Source organism: Elaeis guineensis, chromosome 2, assembly GCF_000442705.2.
Source record: "Elaeis guineensis isolate ETL-2024a chromosome 2, EG11, whole genome shotgun sequence".
In the NCBI taxonomy this organism is placed as follows: Eukaryota; Viridiplantae; Streptophyta; class Magnoliopsida; order Arecales; family Arecaceae; genus Elaeis; species Elaeis guineensis.
In genome coordinates, this window is record NC_025994.2 from 100,693,177 (window position 1) to 100,714,213 (window position 21,037).

Consider the following 21,037-nt stretch of genomic DNA (forward strand, 5'->3'; position numbering starts at 1 on the left):
TGTGTACACGGCCACAGTGTATGTAGCATGGATATAATTTCCACCGGCATTGAGAGCTACATGCGCTGGTATAAATCACACATCGTAGAGAATCCATGCTCCTTGTTCCCCCTAGCAACCACCTACGTAGACATGCTCCATTCTGGGGCAAGGAGAAAAGGATCATTAAAGAGCGAGAGAGAAATTTGTGAGGAGAAAAATGGAGAGAGATTTGATGTCAATATATCGATCCCCAAATTGTAGACATGCTCGATGCTGGGGCAACAACACCTCATCTTGTTGCTCCCCAAATTGCTAGCACCTAAGGATGGGTGGGGGCCATTGATGGAAGGTAATAACTCGTCTAGACACCAACGTACATCCTCTATTTTAAGGGCTCAAGGAGAGCATCCTCCACGGACGCTACCAATAGCAAACGGTTGTCCTTCAAGAAACTTTTCGATACGGTACAAGAGAAATCATATCGAGAGCATTCCTTTACTTCTTGCCGGCAGCACAGACCCTAGGGAGGATCGCATTGATCTTACTTATCCAAAGTCATTAAACTCAGTCCGGGCCTTAACTCGGATAAAGCACCGGATTAGTGGGTCAGCGATCCAACCGTCGGGTCAACGGTTGAACCAGCGGGTCAATGCACAAATCATAAAATCTAAAATTTAATAACCTGTTTATATCCAGAAATACAATAATAATCCTAATAATATATATTCCAATGCTACAAGTATCAAAATACAAATGAAACAAAACTGTAATCCTATAAATACAAATAATTAGACTAAAATATTGATGAATATAAAGATTATAAAGATTTAATGGCATAAAGTTATAAATGCATAATAACTAGTAGTTTAAAACATAACCATCTACATCTGCTAGCAAAATAAAAAGTTTTAACAAATAAGTACATAATAATGTACGACATTTCACTTCAATATCTTTTAAAAAAAAAAGTTAAAAGTGATAAACAAGTATACAACATAAAAATTCAAGCTAATGGACTAAAATTTATGTCAATATTTGCAAAAACATCTTCTTGAGTTGCAATGTTCTCATCTCCTCCATCTTCTCTCCTATTCGCATCATTTCCATCATTTTCACCATCATCACCATCCAAATCTTCCAAGTTCAATATATCGACAAAATCATAAATTTAACAAAAAGTTAAAAAGAAAAATCATATGTAATAAAATTGTAATAATATTTTATTCATAAACTATATAATAAAATAATTTGCTCATCATTATTATTATTTTTTTGAATAGAACATGATGCCAATTCATGGTGAAAAATTTCTAATTTCTCACTAGTTAACTCCGATGGCTCATCGACTAATATCCATGCATCATTATCACCAAACAATTCAAAGTCAATAGGATCATAGTTGCGACCCTTGAAATAAAACCTGTATTTAATATTTGTTAGTTTGAAAATTAAATAACAAGAAATAAATACAAGCAATTGGATATCATTCATAATAAAATTACCTTTGTTATAGTCTCAAATTATAGTGCACAAATACTAGATCATTAAGCCTTTGATGCTCTAACCTATTTCTCTTTTTAGAATGAATATGTTCGAAGATGCTCCAATTTCTCTTGCACCCGGATACACTACAAGTTTGGCTTAAAACACAAATAGCTAACTTTTGCAAATTAGGTGCACAACTTCCATAGGTGACCCACCATTCATCTAGATACAAAATATTATATTTGTTAAAATAGAATGTAATTGAAAAAATTTTATATCAATGAAACTAATGAAAGCATAAGAACATAACTAAAGAACAAGCTTACTTGGAGCCAAGCGACTTCGATCATTTATAGCCGATGAGCGTCCAAAGTCATTTTCTGCATTTCTAAATAATCTCATCTCATTAGTTAAGTTCCCCTGCAATGTTAGATTACCAAATGAATATCTCTCTATGACATCTAAGAGTCCAGAAACACTACGAGGATGTTTATCCATAAGTTCTGAGTCATATTGAAAACAGGGATTCAACCAAAACCCAGCTGCATGAAGATTTTGGTGAAATTGCAAATCCCACCGAGAATCAACTATTCTCAAATAAGGTTCAACTACAATCTTTCTCCTTCTAAATCTCTTGATCATTTCATCTCTAGCTTGATGCATAGCATGATACAAGTAACCCATTGAAGGTCTATCATCACCGTCAACAATCCTCAAAACTCGAATTAAAGGCTCTGTTAGTTTAACAATGGTTGCACATTCATTCCAAAAAAGAGAATTAAGCACGTCATCGGTGAGCTTTTTTCCTTTACTATCCTTAGCATAAGCTGAAGTTGTCCACTCTCTAGAAGTCACCATTGCTCTTAATGCATCTTTGTGGCCCAATATGCTTTGTAAAGCAATAAAATTGGTAGCAAAACGTGTAGGTGCCGGACGAATTATCTCCTTTCCACCAGTAAATTTTTTCATCAAATATAAAGGATAACAATGATTATAAATATATTTTGTGATACCTGCAGCATGGGCTATGGTGTTCTTCACTGAAACTAACTTGCCAATGTCTTGTATGATGAGATTAAGACAATGAGCAGCACAAGGTGACCAAAAAAGTGTAGGAAAGTCTTGCTCCAACTTTTTACCAGCAGCAACATAGTTTGCAGCATTATCAGTCACTACATGAACCACATTTTCAAAACCAACGGACATGACAATTTCTTTGAACAACTTGTACAACATATCAGCTGTCTTTGAGGTATCTGAAGCATCCACGCTTTTCAAAAATACGGTCCCTCTAGGACAATAAACTAAAAAATTAATCAAAGTTCTCCTACACTGATCTGTCCATCCATCAGCCATGATTGTGCATCTTGTTTTCTTCCATGTAGCACGAAAGCTTTCAACATACTTTTTCACCTCATCAACATTCTTGGTTAACAAATAATCACAAACAGAATGAAAATTTGGAGCTTTGTAACCAGGCCCCATACTAGCTATTGCATCTATCATGCACTGATAATACTTAGAGTTGACAGCATTAAATGGCACACATGCATCTATCATCCATTTTGCCACTGCAAGATCACACCTTTCAACTGCTTCTTTGTTTTGCAACAAGCTTTTTATAGTTGGTTAAGCACCAGGAGTTGTTCTTGGCATGAAATAATTTTCAATTATTCCTAGTTGTTTTTCTTTTCCACCTTCTATATTTTTACCTCTTGTATTACCCGTAGACTTGTTTAATGAGGGAGGAATTTCTTGTATGTCATCATCTTCACCTAATTACCTATAATATACTTGTTCCTCATGTTCCTTATGCCTTGCACTAAAGGGATTGTAATCTTCACCCATTTCCTTTGTTCTTTTCTTCTTCTCACTAATAGCTTGAATATTTTGTATCATTTGATGGCGAATATCCGCCGGCACCTTGCGACATGGTTCTACTTCTCCTTTTACTCCTGCAAGATGTTGTTTGAAGCGATTGATCCCACCACCAGCAAATGACTTTCCACAATACAAGCATGCCAACTTCATCCTTTTGGTATTACCTCTAAGTTCAGGAGCTTCTCTACAATGATTCCATGCAGGATCACTTTTACCTCTAACCCCAGTTATTTGAGTGGATGAAGTATTACTTGAATCATCCATGGATGACATACTTCCCTCAACAGAGGCCATTTTGATAATCTGCAAAGAAAATTAAATTAAGCTATAATTTATAAGTAGAAAATAAAATAAATAAATAACAAGATCAAGTCATCGACATCTTCTTTCATTTCTATCCAAATTTTTTTTTCCCATGATCTTATAGAGTCAAACTCACGGTGATCACAAATTACAGAAATTAAAAAAATAATATTTAATATTTACTGTATCAATCAGCATAGCATCATTAAAAAAAAAAATTTTCATGTTCACGGGTGTTTACTGTACTGTGGTGTCTAGTGTTACTATGACACTGCAGTCAACCAGTCAGTCACACAGTATTTAAAAAAAAAAAAATTTGCCATATCCGCAGACAGTCACACACTCACACTATCACAGGCTCACAGCATTTAAAAAAAAAAAAAAAAAAATTCGTCGTGTCCGCGGCTGTAAGAAACCATTGCAGACAAAAGAGGTGAGGGGCCGAGTTCAGGTATTAGGTGCTAGGCTTGCAGAAGATCAATACCACCTGAAGTGATCATCATGCAATAGTATAGCTGAAAAGGATTTGCAACATGATTATTGCGACAGAATGCCAAATCATCCTGTAAAACGGACTGTCCCGACAATATTTTCGTTGCTGATCAGAAAATGAAAGCATTGATGATGTCACGCATCTTCCAAGTAGCTCATGGACATCCACCACAAAATGCTGTAATATCTTAGTAGGAAGAAATTTCTCCGAGCGATGTAGTGATTGATTTTTATTAGTTGAGCAACCTTGGATCTACTTTCATTTTTTATTTTTTTGAAAGGTACTGCCGGATATAAGAAACTTTCAAGCAACAACCTAATTATATCCCATATGATTCTTTGGGGCATTTGGTTTGAAGTGAAAAGAGAATTGCATTGCAAAGGGGAATGTTACTCTTCCAGTATATTTTGTCAAACAAGATAAGAGATTGTCATCTAATATGTGTGCATAAACACATATTCCATTTGGTTTGAAGCTTTATTGATTTGCAAGAGAATCATCATTTACTAATGAATCTATACTTATATGTCTGTATGCATGCATGCATGTTATGTATTAAATGAAACTTGTGTCAGAGTGAAAACAAGTAGTTTAGCAAACTGCGTTTGTTTACTAGGTGCAGGTTAAATTTGATGCGCCAAATGCATAATCTTCATTTACAAGAAGCGAGTTAAATTTGATACAGAAAATATACAGCATGCGCATCATACTATGATTTGTATGCATGTATCTTTCAAGAGACGTTGCGATGCCAGCAATGCATATGAGATATTAGAAATTTTCAAGATATGGCATACAGACGGCCATATGGAGGAGGAGGAGGAGGATGCGAAGGGGGGAGGGAGCCGAGCGGAGGAGGCAGAGGGGGGAGCGTACGGAGGAGGAGGCGGAGGGGGGAGGGAACGGAGCGGAGGAGGAGGCCGAGGGGGGAGGGGGTCGAGCGTACGGAGGAGGAGAAGGAGGCGGCGGAGGGAGGAGGGAGCCGAGGGAGGAGGAGGCAGAGGGGGAAGGGGGCAGAGGGGGGAGGGAGTCGAGCGTACGGAGGAGGAGGAGATGGCGGAGGGGGGAAGGAGCCGACGGAGGAGGAGGCAGAGGGGGGAGGGGGTCGAGCGGAGGAAGAGGAGGCAGACGGCGGAGGAGGAGGCGGAGGGCGAAGGCGGCCGAGCGGAGAAGAAAGAGGCAGAGGGAGGTCCGGACTCCGGAGGGGAGGGGGCGAGCAGAGGAGGGCGGTCGCGGACTCGCGGTTGGAGCCTTGGAGAAAGTGGACGGAGGAAGCGGTTGGAGCCTTGGAGGAAGCGGACGGAGCAGAGCTGCCGGACTCCGGAGATTTGGAAAAAAAAGAGTTAGATTACTCACTGGAGACGGAGAAGACTCGGTTCTCCTCCTTCGCTGCTGACTGCCGCTGCTGATTTCGTCGCCGACGATGCCAAGGGAAGATGAACTGACCGGCTGAGATTGGGCCGCTGGGGTTTGAGCTCGGGAACAAAGAGACGAAGGGACGACGGGAAGGGAAGTCGAACTGTCGATCTCGAAAATAAAAAAATTTTAATTTTTAATTTTACGGCTCAACCGGGTTAGACCGGGTCAGACGATTCACGGTTCATGGTTCAACCGGCCGATTCATACGGTTTTAACCGGATTTTAAGCATAAACGGTTTAATTAGATAACCGGCCCGATCTTCTGATCGGGTCACCGGATTTTCGGTCCGACCGACCGGGTCGGGCCGGGTTTAATAACAGTGCACTTATCAGTTGATCAAATTCTTCAGGAGATATTTGATTAGGAGGAGCTGGAGCATAAAATAAGAAAAAAAATAATTGATTTTTATTTTAATTATTTGATTGAAAGGAGTCTTATTTTAATTTTAATTTTAAAATGAATTGAAAATGATCCGATCTCTCTAAAATCCCATCCTATCTCTCTCTTAAAAATTCAAATCTTTATTCAAATTTTGAAACCGTCTACAAACAAAACATTTTAGTGGATATGGATATTTAAAATTTTATTTCAATATATTTCGATTCAAAATAAATTAAATATTTTTTTTAATTAAATGATTAGAAATGATATATTGCTTTCATGATCTTATTTATGAAGATTTTTTTTTCAGATAAACATCTTTGTTTTAGACTGTATGCCTATCGGTCTTCACATATTTTCAAATCGTGACCATGTGAAGATTGTACGACATACACAGGCAGACACAGACAGACACATGCACACGCACGTGCATCCACGTAAATGGGCATGTGCACACCTGCATGCACATACATACAAATATATATATATATATATATAGTGTATATATATATACACACATATATATACAAATACACATACACATAAAAATATATGTATATATATGTATATATATTTTAGTTTAGAATATAATCATCCAAATATAGAGCCAATAATGGATCAGCCTTCGGGCCTAAACCACATTCGTTGTTAGTCGGGCTTCAAGCTGGGCCTGTTCATAATGTTTAGTTTTAATGTCCCGCTTTTGTTGGAAGAGAGAGATTCCTGGTAGGGTGCATATGGCTCCCGCCAAACTCTCCCTCATGTTGAGTTTATATTAGTCCCGGTGACTGGCGAGTCGGAACTTGTTCAAACTCAAGGTGAGGACTTGTATGTATACTGTAGCTCCAGTAGGGGTTTATATGACATTTTCTAATTTTTTTGGTAAGATGGATTAATCATACAAATCTAATATAAATATAATTAAAAAAATCAGAAAACAACACACCATGAAATGATAAAAGGACATTATGAGCATCCGTCCACAATATTTTGCCTGAGTGCCCGATAACAAAAGAGACGATCAAATCCGCTGTACCATTCATTTCTTGATAGATATATCGGATGTCTGGGGAAGCACACTCTCTCAATGCTCTCTATGTATTGTGCAACAGTAGATGGACTGGAGCTATCCCGGCCCGCCCCTACAATTAGCTTGCAACAGTGGCAAAGTCTCCTGCGATAATGATGCAATCCACTCTCAGGGCCCATCTTTCTTATATAATATTTACTCAAGCTGCTCTCCGTTCAGAAACAGTGACATCCAAATATAGTTTCTTATAAAAATCCATTATTATGTCAGTCCCTATTTTCACCCTGTCTGGACTCTTCATCCATCCCACGCGCAGAGCTCTACATATCTCCATGTCTTTGTGGTTTTATCTGTTACTTTTCATATATTTTATCCAAGTTTTTGAGAAAAGAATGATTTAACGTTTGGGCGATCCATCATAAGAGAAGCCTTGAAATTAAGGATGCCGGGAACACGGGGGCACACTATTTCCTTTTTTTTCCTAGCAAATATAATAATCCCATGTTATAGAACAGTTCTTTATGTTTGAGAAATTTTGCTTTATTTCTATTCACAGGAGGCTTTTGATAATTCTCTAGAATCAGGAGAAGCAAAAAAAAAAAAAAAAAAAAAGTGTATATTGTATTGATGTCAAACAATTTGACCTATTATATATATTAAAATGGAGCAATCATCGTCGAATGAGCTGCGTGGTCTTCTGAAAAAGCAGAAGGAGCCGAGTGATCGCGAGCCGATTTCCCTCATCCCTGTCTATCCCAAGTAAAGCCTCTTCTCCATCGGCATCAAAGCTATCCAGCATCAAAAGGACGTCGATGTTGGAGCTATTCAAATTGATTAATTTTTTTATGATATTTATTTATAAAAAAATAATCTTTCGAGATAATCGTTGAAAAGACATCCGAGTCAAGTCTGTTACCCCACGATTGTCCTTAATTACTGTGTTATCATGTGATGTATCCCATGATTATGTATTACTTTATTCAAGTGTACAAGAGAAATGTTAAACTCTCGAAGGACGTGCTTCATCCTCAATTCATTCTAAGGGTGGCAAATGGATCGGATCGGTCTTAAATAGGTCGGGTTATAAATGGATCGAATCAGAAAATGATCAATCCAAACTCGATCTGTTTATTAAACGGATCAAAAATTCAAACTTGAACCCGATCTGTTTATTAAACAGGTAACTCGATCCGATCTGTTTAACCTATTTATTAAATAGATCAAATTAGGTTAAATAGGTTAAACAGGTTAAACAGATCAAGCTAAATGGGTCAGAAAGTTAAACAGGTTTTAAACAGCTTAAACGGGTCTTAAATGGATTAAATAGATTAAACATGTCGGATTAAATGGGTCAAAAATAGGTTAAACAAGTTAAACAAGTTAAATGTGTTATCTAACTCAACCCAACTTAAATATTAAATGGATTAAATGAGTTAAATGGGTCAGATATCTAAAACCTATATCCGATCCAATTATTAAACAGGTTAAACGGGTCAATCTGTTTATAATCCGAACCTATTTAGTCTAAATCTAAACTTGTTTATGGCAGGTCGAATACGGATCGGATAGACGGATCAGATCATATTTTATCTGTGCTCATTCTAAAGTGGATGTAGATTTTTTTTTTTTTTGGTACATAAAGGGGGGGGGAAACCTCAAAAAAAGAAAAAACCTAAAAATGAAAGAAAGATACTCCGGCCAAGTCTGCCCAAGACCAGCAAACAAGTGGTGTAGGGTTGAGAGTAGAGGGACCAGAAGGACCCATCAGAGGGACGACCAGCCAAGCTGTTGACCGGTTGGTTTGCCTCGTGGGAAACATGAGATACCCGGAACGAGTCCAAAGAAGCCGCGCAGAGAATGATATCAGCCAGCAAAGGGTGACAGGAGGGAAGGACTTCAGTCTGCCTGAAGCTCCGGACATGTTTCGAGATCCAGTTGACTACTGTTGAAGAGTTGCCTTCCAACTCTTCAAATCCAACACCAGATAGATATAGAATCATGCAAGTGTCATATGCAAGTTGGGCCAAGGTCCAGCTATTGAATGGTCTATCCACTACTGTATGATCCACGCACAGCTTTTATGTGATCTACAAATGCCGATTGCTAAGCATTTAACCCCCCTTCAGATGTTGAAAAAACCCTCCATCATCCGTCTGATTCCCTCACATAGATCAACGGGAGCGCATATCATATAAAGCAGACCATTTCAAACCTCATCTTCACCTTAACAAGATCGCATGCACTGATGTTCACATAGAAATTGAGAGGCCTTATGCGGAGAAGCAATCCAAAAAAGGAATTGTACTTCAAAAGTTAAATCTCTATAAGACCTATCTTTACCAGCCATAAAAACCTCTGCGCATCTTACCAAACCTAATCATTTAATTTCTTATTCACTGAAACAAGAGTAACCGGTAACCGTTGGGATCTAAAATTTACCATCATCAAAAAAAGGAAAAAAAATCTATAGGAAGGCGCTAAATCTAAAGATGTTAACGTCCAGGTTTTATTATTCTCTGGTATGCTGTATAAATCTGAAAGAGCTAAACATGTTTTTCCTAATGATCTTCATTTTGATTAGTGTTGCTGCACTTATTTTGGATTGCTAATTAGCCGGCAACTATTTTTCTTGAATAATCATCCTCCAATGCTAACCAATTGCCGCTAATTTTGATGCTTATCTCTCTACTAAGTCATTATCCTCGAAGAAAATATAATATAATAGATAAATAAAATATAATATTATTTTAAAAAAAAATCACATCCCATGCATCCAATGGGATTCTAAGGTAGTATAATATATGATGAGAAGGACCATATTAGTGGCCTTTTGACAAGTGACATTTTAAGTGTTTAGTATTATTTATTATAATTTAATAAAAAAAATTATATTAATCATTAGAAGAAAAATATTTATTAATTATTTTTAATATTAAATTAATTAATTAATTTCAATTATTATTCTATTTAGTTTTAACAAAATATATAATTTTTTTTTCATATATATATATATTTTTTTGTTATCCCATGCATCGCATGGATTTTAATATTCATTTATATTCAAGACAGGCCGATAATCTTTGAAAATTTTATCATAATGGAAATAGATCATTACAAATTATATTCAAGACCACAGCATTAAAATTATAGTTTGAATATTATTTGGAGTTACATTTATAGGTCCAAAACTATTCAGAAGTCCCTCAATTCTTCTTTTTTTCCTTCTAAGGAAAATGGAGAAAGCAGGTCACTTCCCCCACCATCATGGCTAAGCAAATTATTTGTTAGTCTGAAATGCAATTATTAGATAATAATTTAGATCAACAGGCAAAGCCCCTACTCATGGATATCCAACTTTGATAAGCGTTGCATGATCTGGGCTGTCCTTTCCATAACCTTGATTTTGACGGTTTGACTGTGGACCTTTGGGGTTTAAAAGTTCAACATTTATGAAAAATATGTTCTTAAGATTAGTAGAGTCAAAGGACCATGTGTGGTACTCGAAAAAAGAGAGCCGTGCGTAGAACGGTGACTATCTTCTACATCACGTTCGTCAAAAAAAAAAAAACTATTTTGTACATCACATGCCCTCCCAGAAAACGGAAACTTTTGACATTTCTGCATGTCATCTATTGTTTAATAGTGTTGGTGTCTTTGTTATTAAATCATTTTGGTGCCTTCGGTGCGAGATTTGGTAGGAAAAGGGTGAATGGTGGAAATAGCCTCCCTTGTTCTTCATCTACTGTGCTATTTTATTCTTCTTTCTCCACAGAAGATGCAACATTTCTTGCCTCCCTTATAGTCAAGAGGATGGAACAATATTTTCTGTTGTCCATCTATCTAGCTTTTCTTCTCCTTCAGAAGCCATCTATCTAGAGAAGCTGATACCTTCCTATTAACTATTTTGTTCCATCATCTCTCCTTCAACACATCATTTCTTCCTCCTTTCAGCCTATTGTTTCCATCAAAGCATGGATCACTGGAGCAAGTCATGGTTCCTGCCACTTTTTTTCCTCATTCATTTCTCCTTCGGTTCCCGTTTCTCCAAAGCAGCTGATACCCTCTATCCAGGTCAGTCTCTCTCTGGGAACCAGACCATCGTCTCTCAAGGTGGCATCTTCGAACTGGGTTTCTTCACACCAGGTAACATCTCTAAAAATTTCTACATAGGCATATGGTATAAACAAATCCCAGTTAGAGCGGTAGTTTGGATAGCAAACAGAGACCATCCAATATCTGAAACCGGTGCATCAGAACTTAAAATCTCAGAAGATGGCAATCTAGTCCTTACCCAATCTAAAATCCAAGTCTGGTCATCAAATGTAACCACTACCACCTCGAGTTCCACGGTTGCGGTGCTTCTTGACACTGGCAACTTGGTTTTAAGGAACAGTTCGAACTCCTCTGCTGCGTTGTGGCAGAGTTTTGATCACCCAACTGATACATGGCTGCCTAACCAGAAGCTTGGTCTGAACAGAATCACTGGAAAAAACCAGCTCGTTACTTCATGGAGAAACTTGGAGGATCCTTCAACTGGCCTTTTCTCCGAAGGCATAGACCCAAAGGGAACTGACCAATATTTTCTATGGCGAAATGGTACCGAATATTGGACTACTGGGCTTTGGAATGGCAAGATATTTGCCAACATTCCTGATATGAGTTCAGGCAATTACCTGAGCTATGTCCATGTTTCTAATGAAAGGGAGAACTATTTCACATACACCTTTAGAGATACCTCTACTATATCAAGACTCGTCATGGATGTAACAGGGCAAGCAAAGATCCTGAAGTGGATCGAGAGTTCTCAGAAATGGTTATGGGTTTGTCTATTACCCAGTGATCCATGCTCGGTTCCATCTCTGTGTGGGGCTTTTGGCAGCTGCAGTTTAGAAACAGTGCCTTTCTGTAGTTGTTTAGAAGGTTTCAAACCACAATCCTCAACAGATTGGAATTTGAGTGATTGGAGTGGTGGCTGTGTAAGGAGAACCCCTCTGCAGTGTTTCAATAGCTCTGTGAACACAGAAAAAGATGTGTTTTTGACGATATCGGATGTGCACTTACCGACCAATTCACAAAATTTGGAGGTTGGGACTGCAGAAGAATGTGAATCAGCTTGCTTAAAAAGTTGTTTTTGCACTGCTTACTCATACAGCAGTACGTGTTTGATATGGAATGGGGATCTCTATGATCTTAAGAAACTTTCTAATGGTCCAAGCAATAGAGACTCTGGAGTCCTTTATCTTCGCCTTGCAGCATCTGATCTTCCAAGCAAACACGGTCAAACAGTTCATAGAAGCATAATGATCATTATTGGAGCAGTTGCTGGATCTGCTTTTTGTTTACTTGCTGCTGTTGCACTGATATGGAAATTTCAATCTAGGCATCCAATTGGTTTATCAGAAGAGATCAAGGGTTCATTGGTGCTATTTAGGTACAAGAATTTAGTGAAGGCGACCAACAACTTCTCCGAAAAGCTAGGAGCTGGCAGTTTCGGAACTGTCTATAAAGGAACATTGTGCGATTCAACTTTAGTAGCAGTGAAGAGACTTGGAAGAACTGGACAAGGAGAGAAGCAGTTCCGAGCTGAAGTGAGCACAATTGGGCAGGTCAGGCATGTTAATCTTGTTGGCCTTCGTGGATTCTGTTTCGAAGGTTCTGAAAGATTGCTAGTTTATGATTACATGCCAAATGGTTCATTGGGCTCTCAATTGTTTCAGAAAAAATCCAAGATTTTAGACTGGACTACAAGATTTCAGATTGCACTTGGGACAGCTAGGGGATTGGCTTACCTTCATGGGCACTGCAGAGACTGCATAATACACTGCGACATCAAGCCTGAGAACATACTTCTAGACTCAGAATTCTCCCCTAAAGTAGCCGACTTTGGCATGGCAAAGCTAATTGGCAGGGAATTCAGCAGAGTTCTGACAACTATGAGAGGAACCCTGGGCTACCTTGCACCTGAATGGATTTCTGGATTGGCCATCACCCCAAAGGCTGATGTTTATAGCTATGGTATGATGCTTCTTGAAATTATATCAGGCAGGAGAAATGCAGAGGTATCTGAGGATGGAGATATTTCTTTTTTCCCTCTTTGGGCTGCCAGCAAAGTTAAGGAAGACAAAATTCTTAGTTTATTAGATTACAGGTTAGAGGGTAAAGCTAATGTGGATGAACTGAGGAGAGCTTGTAGGGTTGCTGTTTGGTGTATCCAAGGTGAAGAGAGTCACAGGCCAACAATGAGTTTGGTTGTTCAAATCCTAGAAGGAGTTTCAGAGGTCAATATGCCACCAATTCCAAAGCAACTTTATAGCCTTGTGGAGAATCAAGAGGATATGCTTTCTTCTACAGCAACTTTTGGTGGGCAGACTTAATGCCCCACCAGTTAAGTAAATCCATTAAGATCTGCTGCCACATGTAAGCTTTAGTTAATTTCTTGAGCTGCTCTGTAGTATTCGCAGCTATTTGTCTTAAATTTATTTTAAAAAATATATATATAAAAGAATAAAACAAAGATAGTTGCTTAGATAACTTTTTGAGCTTTATCAATGAAGTATTTGATCAAATTGTCTTAAAAATTAGTTAGAATAGATAGGCCAGATTAATATCTTCAGTTGTGGTTTTATTTTATCATCTGTGTGAAAAAGTATGACCTCTATGAACGAAATCCTGGTATCATGAACTTACCAAGATTTTGCACTAGCACTTATCAAATGCTATCTCTTCTGAATTTCTGGTGCTTTCAACATCAAATTGGTGGTTACACTTTAGGAATCTTCATTACTGATTGCTGGTAGATATATCATCCTTTCTCTTTTTTAGATAGACTAAAATTCGTTATATATGTTGGTAGATGCATCATCATTGGAGGTAAAAGGACTGCTACGAGGAGCGCATAATAGCAGTCAGGATTAGAACTAGGTTCAACATTCTGATCATTCTCTTTTGCGTTCATTTCAATCTGTAGTGATATGAACTGATCAGCGTTTTGCCTATCTTGTATTGACACAAATGATTCTGGTCTTCTAGCATGTTAACTTAGAGCGACTAATTTTCGGTGAAGAGAAATCTTCAGGTGTCTAATACCTGAATTAGCATCACCTTAAAACCATTTTTGCAATCACAGGGATGGTGCTTTTGAAGGTAACTAGCCTCATCTAACCTTAGTAAGATTAGATTTTCTTCTGTATGTGGGCTTCCAACAAAGTTGATAGCAAATGATCTTAGCTTATTAGATCACATAGAGAAAGATTAAGCTTTTGAAAAAGCAATTTAAGTTTTATTATCCATATGTCATGAATGATATCGCCATGCAGATTGGCTAATGGTACTTGGGAGTGAAGACCAAAGTAATATGTGCATACACTAGAATAGAACATGGAATGACAAGGAAGCAGCACAAAGTAAGATGCTCCATATAAGGTATCTGAAAAGTAAAGGAACACAAAACTGTCTAATAAGTCAAGCGTTTTTAGCTTTTAGCTTTCTTGTAACAGGGAACAAATACATCAAGCAGAAATCAAATTCAATCAAGTTTTTCTGAAATGCTCTGAAGGAATTGTTTCGTTCAGTTGTCTACAATAGTTACAAACAATTATTCTCCTTTAAAAAGAAAAAAATCACAATCTCAATTTTTTCATGTCTCATTTCCCAGATATTTTAAAGTCTTCAGGTTAAGGGTCATGTTCCTACAACATTATATTTTCCCAACAAAGGTAAGTTTTCAGCTGAATTGCTTCCAATGCCTCATCATTTCCATAGTCATCCAGTCTTTTCAAATGCCTCAGTCTAACACAAAACCCTAACCCAAGGTTAGGGGTTAGTAGCCACCTAATTTGACCACAACAATTATAAAATGCCTGAAAAATTATGTGATGATCACATGGTCATGAATTTGATTTATTATTGTTTGATGATAGTCAACCATGGATTCAAGGATCCTGAATCAATACTTAACCTAACATGCACCTATGACAATGCAACTGTGGGCAGCACCCCCATGTAAATGTGTAAAACATAGCCACGAACCGAGGCTGCTATCCTCTGAAGGAAAGACGCAAGCTCCGACCAACAGTCACCAGTGATGAGGCATGAACAGCTACAGGCTTCTCCAATTGCACCAAAGAAGCTCAAGGCACCATCTTCCTTTCCACCACCCTAGGGCTCCAATGAAGTTTGCCAAACAAATTTTTCCCAGCTCTTCTTATCCACCAATGGAGCAACCGTATCAGATTGGAAAGTGAGCAGGTTCCCAAGTCATCAACTATTATTATATTAATGTCAATGGATCCAGAACTATCCATTTAGTTGGTTGTTTAATTATGACCAATAATTATCATTTTGGCTTCATCATAGGCTTCCACTTCAATTGCTGAATTCAAAATTTAAGTAGATTGACTGTTGGTGCTTTATTTCTAGGTTCATCGCCACCACCAAGGGGTGGTTCTCTCTCCATGCCTTTTCTTCTTCTTCTTCTTCTTCTTCTTCTTCTTCTTCTCTCAATAACCACCTCTCTGCTGTTGATGATACTCTCTTTTGGGGCCAATTCCTCATAAAAAACCATAGTCTCCATGAAAGGCTTCTGTTTGCGAGGATCCATATGGACATATGTTTAGTTCACATCAGCTATGCAATAGATACATCTTGGATACTTATATAGGATTAAAGAACCTAAATAACATCTTTTTGGGATAAGGTCTTAGGTCGTTATAAATAATATCAATGCATACTTGGCCTATAGTCTATGTGGACTGAGGGACACTACAGCATGAGTCCATTGACATTTATAACAATCAAAGATCTTATCTAAAAAAACTAATTAGAAGATATTATTTAAGTTCATTGGTCCTATATATACCCAGGATCTATCCATTATATAGCCGATATGAGACTAAACACATGTGATATGGACACATGAATCCTCACACACTCCCCCCATTTAAGCCCTAGTGAGGACCATGAGCCAGATTTCTTCACATCCATGAGTCCTAGAACTTCTATATAGGCATCTGCTATGAAACGAGGCCTGGAAGATCGGTAACTTGGGTAGAGAGAAACCAGTCTTAAGCTCTTCACTCTCAGATTTAAAGGTCTCCCAAGATGGAGATTTTGTCCTCCTGAATGAGTCATAAAACATAATCTGGTCATCAAATTTAAACTCCATTGCTTCAGACTTAGCAACCGCATTGCTGCTTGACTCTGGAAATTTTGTTCTGATGAGACCTGTCAGACTCCACTTCCATATTTTGGTAGAGCTTTGGTTACCCTACTGGCATATGGTTCCCTGGAGGACGAATTGGTTGGAACAAACTTACCAGAGAGAGTACATAACATTATTTCATGAATAATCCAAAAAATCCAGCCCCTGGGCCTTACTCTTATGGCTTTCGACCCTCATGGAACAAACCAGTTGGTTCAGTTGTGGAATGGTTCTGAAATGTACTAGACTAGTGGAGAATGGAATGGCCTCAGCTTAGTCCCTGAAATGATGAGGAACAAAGTCTTCAACTACACCTGTTGTGAGAGTGAGAGCTACTTAACTTACATCTTTTTTGATGCTAAGCGCCATCACCATATTTGTGGTGGATGCATAGGGCAAGAATTACAGTGGTCATGGTTGAATAATAATAGTGCAGACTGGGTTCTCGTTTGGTCCCAACCAGAAATCCAGTGCGATGTTTATTCTCTGAGTGGTTTCTTCAGCATCAGTGATGATAATGATGCACTCCTCTGTAGATGTCTACAAGGTTTTGAGCCTGCATCTTTAGAAGACTGGAATTCAGGATACTGAAAGAGAGAGAGTCGGAAAAACCAAATTGTGATGTTGTGATGATAAGTTTATGATGACTTAACGAGAGAGAGAGAGAGAGAGAGATTATGATGATTTTGATCTACCACACAATGGCCCAGAAACCAGAAACTTGTGGCAATTGGAGTATCTAAGGCAGTTGACAATGGCACTTTGATGGTCTTTGGATACAGAGACTTAGAGACAATGACCAAGAGCTTCTCTGAGAGATCTGGGGGACAAGGTTTTGGTTGTGTCAATAAAGGAGCATTGCCTGATTCGACTTGCCATTACTGTGAAAATGCTCACAGGCCTTATTATTGGAATATAGAAGTGATTTTTACAAGAGTGAGAAGAGGGAGGGAGAGGAGAAGAATAAAAGCAAGTATTTGCATCACATTTCCATGGACTCAGTTTCGACAAGGGAGAGAGACTACTCATAAGTCTCCTATGATAATCCACAATTTTCTCTGAGCAAAGATTTCCCATTGGGCAAGGAGAAAACAATTCTGATTGAAGTTAGCACAGCATATTAAAATAGTTCACTTTCATGGCTTCTGTTGTAAAGGCATGGGAGACTATTGGTTTATGAATACACGCCAGAAGGTTCTGTGGGTACCCATCTATTTCGAAATGTGATGGAGATTTTGAACTGGAAAGTTCCATACCAGATTGCCTTAGAAACTGCCAGAGGATTGGCATATCTCCATGAGAAGTGTAGAGATTGTATCATACACCTACATTTAGATGAAGAATTTGTCTGAAGGTAGCAGACTTTGGTATGGCAAAGCTCATGGGGTTGGCATATCTCCATGAGAAGTGTAGAGATTGTATCATACACATACTTTAAAATGAAGAATTTTGCCTAAAGGTGGCAGACTTTGGTATGGCAAAGCTCATGGGGCGAGAGTTCAGCCATCTACTGACAACCATAGGGGACACCATAGGCTGTCTATCTTGCATAGGCTGTCTATCTATGGCCACCATCTAGGGCCTCATTCAAAAAAACTAGCTGAAAGGTATCATTTGATTTTCTTACCCCCCTATATGCAGACAAGATCACTTCACTACGTAATCAGGGAAATAAATGCACATGTACACTGGTTCTTACACCTATAGGTTCGGAATTGTACTATTTGAACTGATTTTAGGATTGAGGAACATAGGTCAGCATAATGATGAAAAGTTTAGCTACTTTCCTATTTGGGCCGCAAAGAAAGTTGATGAAGGGGAGGTGATTGGATTATTGGATGAGAAACTGGAGGGCTGTGCTAACACCAAGAGCTTACAACAGCTTGTTGAGCTGCCTGTTTATGCATTCAAGATAAGGAAAGTCATAGGCCATCTATGGGTCAGGTTGTCCAAATGCTGGAGGGAATTCTTGAGGTAAACATCCCCTACTCAATTTCCCTTCAGCAGCTTTTAGAAGTCTAGAAATAATTGGATCTCTCTGTTGGAGATCTCATCTTAACAACTAGTTTCAGACTTGAAGTGGCCTCAACTACTTCATAGAAACATAGCATCACCTTATATTATGATTAGCTTTGTATGCGCGACTTTGACATGGTAAAGATGATGTACAAGTGAGGGATCCGAGTCAGCTTCTTGTTTTTGTTAGCCCTTTGCGTAGGTGCATATTAGCAATGGAGTCATTGTCAGCTTCCCTAATAATTGTAGAATAACAACTGTATACTATCTATTTTTTAAGTCTGGACATGGAAGGTCGAACTATTTTAGAGATATCAATATCTGCTATTACAAGGACTATTCTTCTTGAACTAAGCTTAAAGCATATACTTAGTCCAATAACTATTTTAGAGATATCACTATCTGCTATTATAAGGACCTTGCTGAAATAAGCTTAAAACATATACGTAGTCCAGTAGTTGTTCTATAATGAATAATAAAAGAGCATCCTAATTTTATTTTATTTTTTTTGGAGTCAAAGAGAGGTAATACTACCATCCGGGCTTTATTACATTCAGAACAGAAAATTACAGTGGAACAAAGGACTTACAGCAGAGTTACAGGAGGTTTTTAGAACCAACGAAAACACAACAGCAGACTCTAAAGTAGAACAGAGCAGAGGCAAAGCAGAAAATAAGAGAAAATATGGAGGTTTTTTTGTTCTTTATATTCCATTTCTCTTGCATTTTTTTGAGAAAATTTTTTCTTGCAGTATTCATCTTATAGTTTTGATCTTTGAATCGTATATACCTCTATCTTCTGTCATGACGTTGATTCAATGTATTGAAATTTTAACTCCACATTCTTTAAACCTTTTTTTTTAATGCATTTCACTTTTAGACTATCATACAGAATCCATGGATTTTAGCAACGAGCTCAAATGAAACGAAACACTTCAAAGCATAAAGGGAACAACACACCTCTTGAAACTTTCTGGGCCTGTGATGATGAATTTGACGCCTGAATTCAGTCAGGCAATTCGTCGAACGGCCAATGTTCGTAATCAGAACAGCTCTCTCTTGAGGTTTTTTTTTTTTTTTTTGGTGCTGGTTCTTGTGCTGTCGCTGACAAGACGCATAACCTTACCGTTAAAACCGGACTCGTTTAAGCCTGTTGGGAAATCAAGAACGCTAATACCCTCGGTTAATTTACACCCCCATCCCACACCACCGCCTCCCCGCCCGCGCCCACAGCAATAATGCTAATATCATTATCATTATAACTAGCACTCAACCCCCATATTATAAAACTTTAATTAATAATAATAATAATATTTTATATTAAAAATTATCCTCATCAATTAATCTTATGACGAGAGCAAAAGGATTTCTGAGAATTCTTTTTTTCAAAGATGACCTCTCAAATCAGTGAAAATTACTGTATTTGATATTATTTTTTATCATACTATTTATATTTATATTTTTTATTTAAAAATATAAAAAATAAAAAAATAAAATTTGATATGTGGTGTTGTGGATATTATCCTATAATCTTACGTATCAATATGTAATGCCACCTCTAATATCCGTATATTATTTTATTATTATTATATAGATAGATTTTTTTATCATACAATTTGTATTTTTATTTTTTATTTAAAAAATAAAAAAAATAAAACTTGACATATGGCATTATGGGAGATTATCTTATAATCTTATGTGTCAATATGGAATGCCATCCTTAATACCCGTGTATTGCTTTATTATTATAATATAGATGAATTTTTTATCATATTATTTTTATTTTTATTTTTTATTAAAAAAATATAAAAAATAAAAAAATAAAATTTGATATATAATGCCGTGGAAGATTATCCTATAATCTTACCTATCAATACGGAATGCTAACCCTAATACCCGTATATTATTTTACTATTATTATATAGATTTAGTATTATTTTTTTAATCATACTATTCATGATTTTATTCTTATTTAAAAAATATAAAAAATAAAAAATAAAACTTGATACGTGGTGTTACAGAAGATTATCCTATAATCTTACATGTCAACACAGATTTTTTTATCATATTATTTATGCTTTTATTTTATTTAAAAAATATAAAAAATAAAAAAACTTGACATGCATGTGGCGTTACGGGAGACTATCCTATAATCTTACGTGTCAACACAGAATACTACCCTTAATATCCGTGTATTGTTTTACTATTATTATATAGATATTATTATTATTATCATTATTATTTTTATTATTGCCATTATTGTTATTATCATTGTAATAATCTAGGCCCTTATTAAAAAATGCTAGTTGGAAGTATAATTTAGATTCCTCTCGCATACTCCTTTGTTTAAGCCCCAACATTTTTATCGGATGAAAGGTTCAAATTTATGTAAATTCATTCATAAATATGATGATTGGCCCATGGTCTGTCCAAATGAACATGTGCTGCATGCCCTCTAATTCACATAAACTATAGACCGGATCGACTCTGATACTATTTGTAATAATTCATGACTTCATAAAAAAAAAATAGTTGGAAAATATAATTATTTGAATTTTTTGATTTTATATAAGTATCTAAGATACTTCCAGTAAATAATCAATATGAGACTGAATACACATCTATACGGATCCCACATACCCTATTATTTCACAAGGATTCTCATATACTTCATTTGTTTAAGTCCCAACATCCTTGTAAAACTAAGGATCTAAATCCATTTACAAGCATCACGATTATCTCCTGTTCAATCTCAATAAATCTATGTTGTTGTATCATTTACTCTACATGAGCTATGGCTTATATCGATTCTGATACCATTAGTTACAACTCAAGATCTCTCAAAAAA

The 21,037-nt window shown here is 37.1% G+C and overlaps 2 protein-coding genes and 1 long non-coding RNA gene across 3 annotated transcripts; 1 reads left to right on the top strand and 2 right to left on the bottom strand.

The window, feature by feature from the left end:
- Positions 1 to 985: 985 nt before the first annotated feature.
- On the bottom strand, positions 986 to 3,642 carry LOC140855348 (uncharacterized). Its single transcript, XM_073251231.1, has 4 exons — positions 3,262 to 3,642; positions 2,481 to 2,976; positions 1,794 to 2,339; positions 986 to 1,116 (listed from the first exon to the last, which is right to left on the bottom strand). Exons 1-4 carry the CDS (start codon positions 3,640 to 3,642, stop codon positions 986 to 988), a joined length of 1,554 nt encoding a protein of 517 aa, XP_073107332.1.
- Positions 3,643 to 10,654: 7,012 nt separating this feature from the next.
- LOC105050106 (G-type lectin S-receptor-like serine/threonine-protein kinase At2g19130) lies at positions 10,655 to 13,647 on the top strand. Its single transcript, XM_010929980.4, has one exon. The coding sequence runs from the start codon at positions 10,947 to 10,949 to the stop codon at positions 13,347 to 13,349; it is 2,403 nt and encodes an 800-aa protein (XP_010928282.1). The 5' UTR covers positions 10,655 to 10,946; the 3' UTR covers positions 13,350 to 13,647.
- Positions 13,648 to 14,842: 1,195 nt separating this feature from the next.
- Positions 14,843 to 19,402, bottom strand: LOC140855750 (uncharacterized). Its single transcript, XR_012138874.1, has 2 exons — positions 19,150 to 19,402; positions 14,843 to 16,736 (listed from the first exon to the last, which is right to left on the bottom strand). It is a non-coding gene; the product is annotated as an uncharacterized lncRNA (long non-coding RNA).
- Between the last annotated feature and the right edge of the window lie 1,635 nt (positions 19,403 to 21,037).

Coding starts and splice junctions, on each gene's coding strand:
- LOC140855348 (XM_073251231.1), bottom strand. CDS start 3,642: ATGGCCTCTGTTGAGGGAAGTATGTCATCCATGGATGATTCAAGTAAT. Junction 2,340..2,480: donor CACCATAGCCCATGCTGCAG/GTATCACAAAAT, acceptor TGGGCCACAAAG/ATGCATTAAGAGCAATGGTG. Junction 1,117..1,793: donor TCGAAGTCGCTTGGCTCCAA/GTAAGCTTGTTC, acceptor TGAACTTGGAAG/ATTTGGATGGTGATGATGGT.
- LOC105050106 (XM_010929980.4), top strand. CDS start 10,947: ATGGATCACTGGAGCAAGTCATGGTTCCTGCCACTTTTTTTCCTCATT.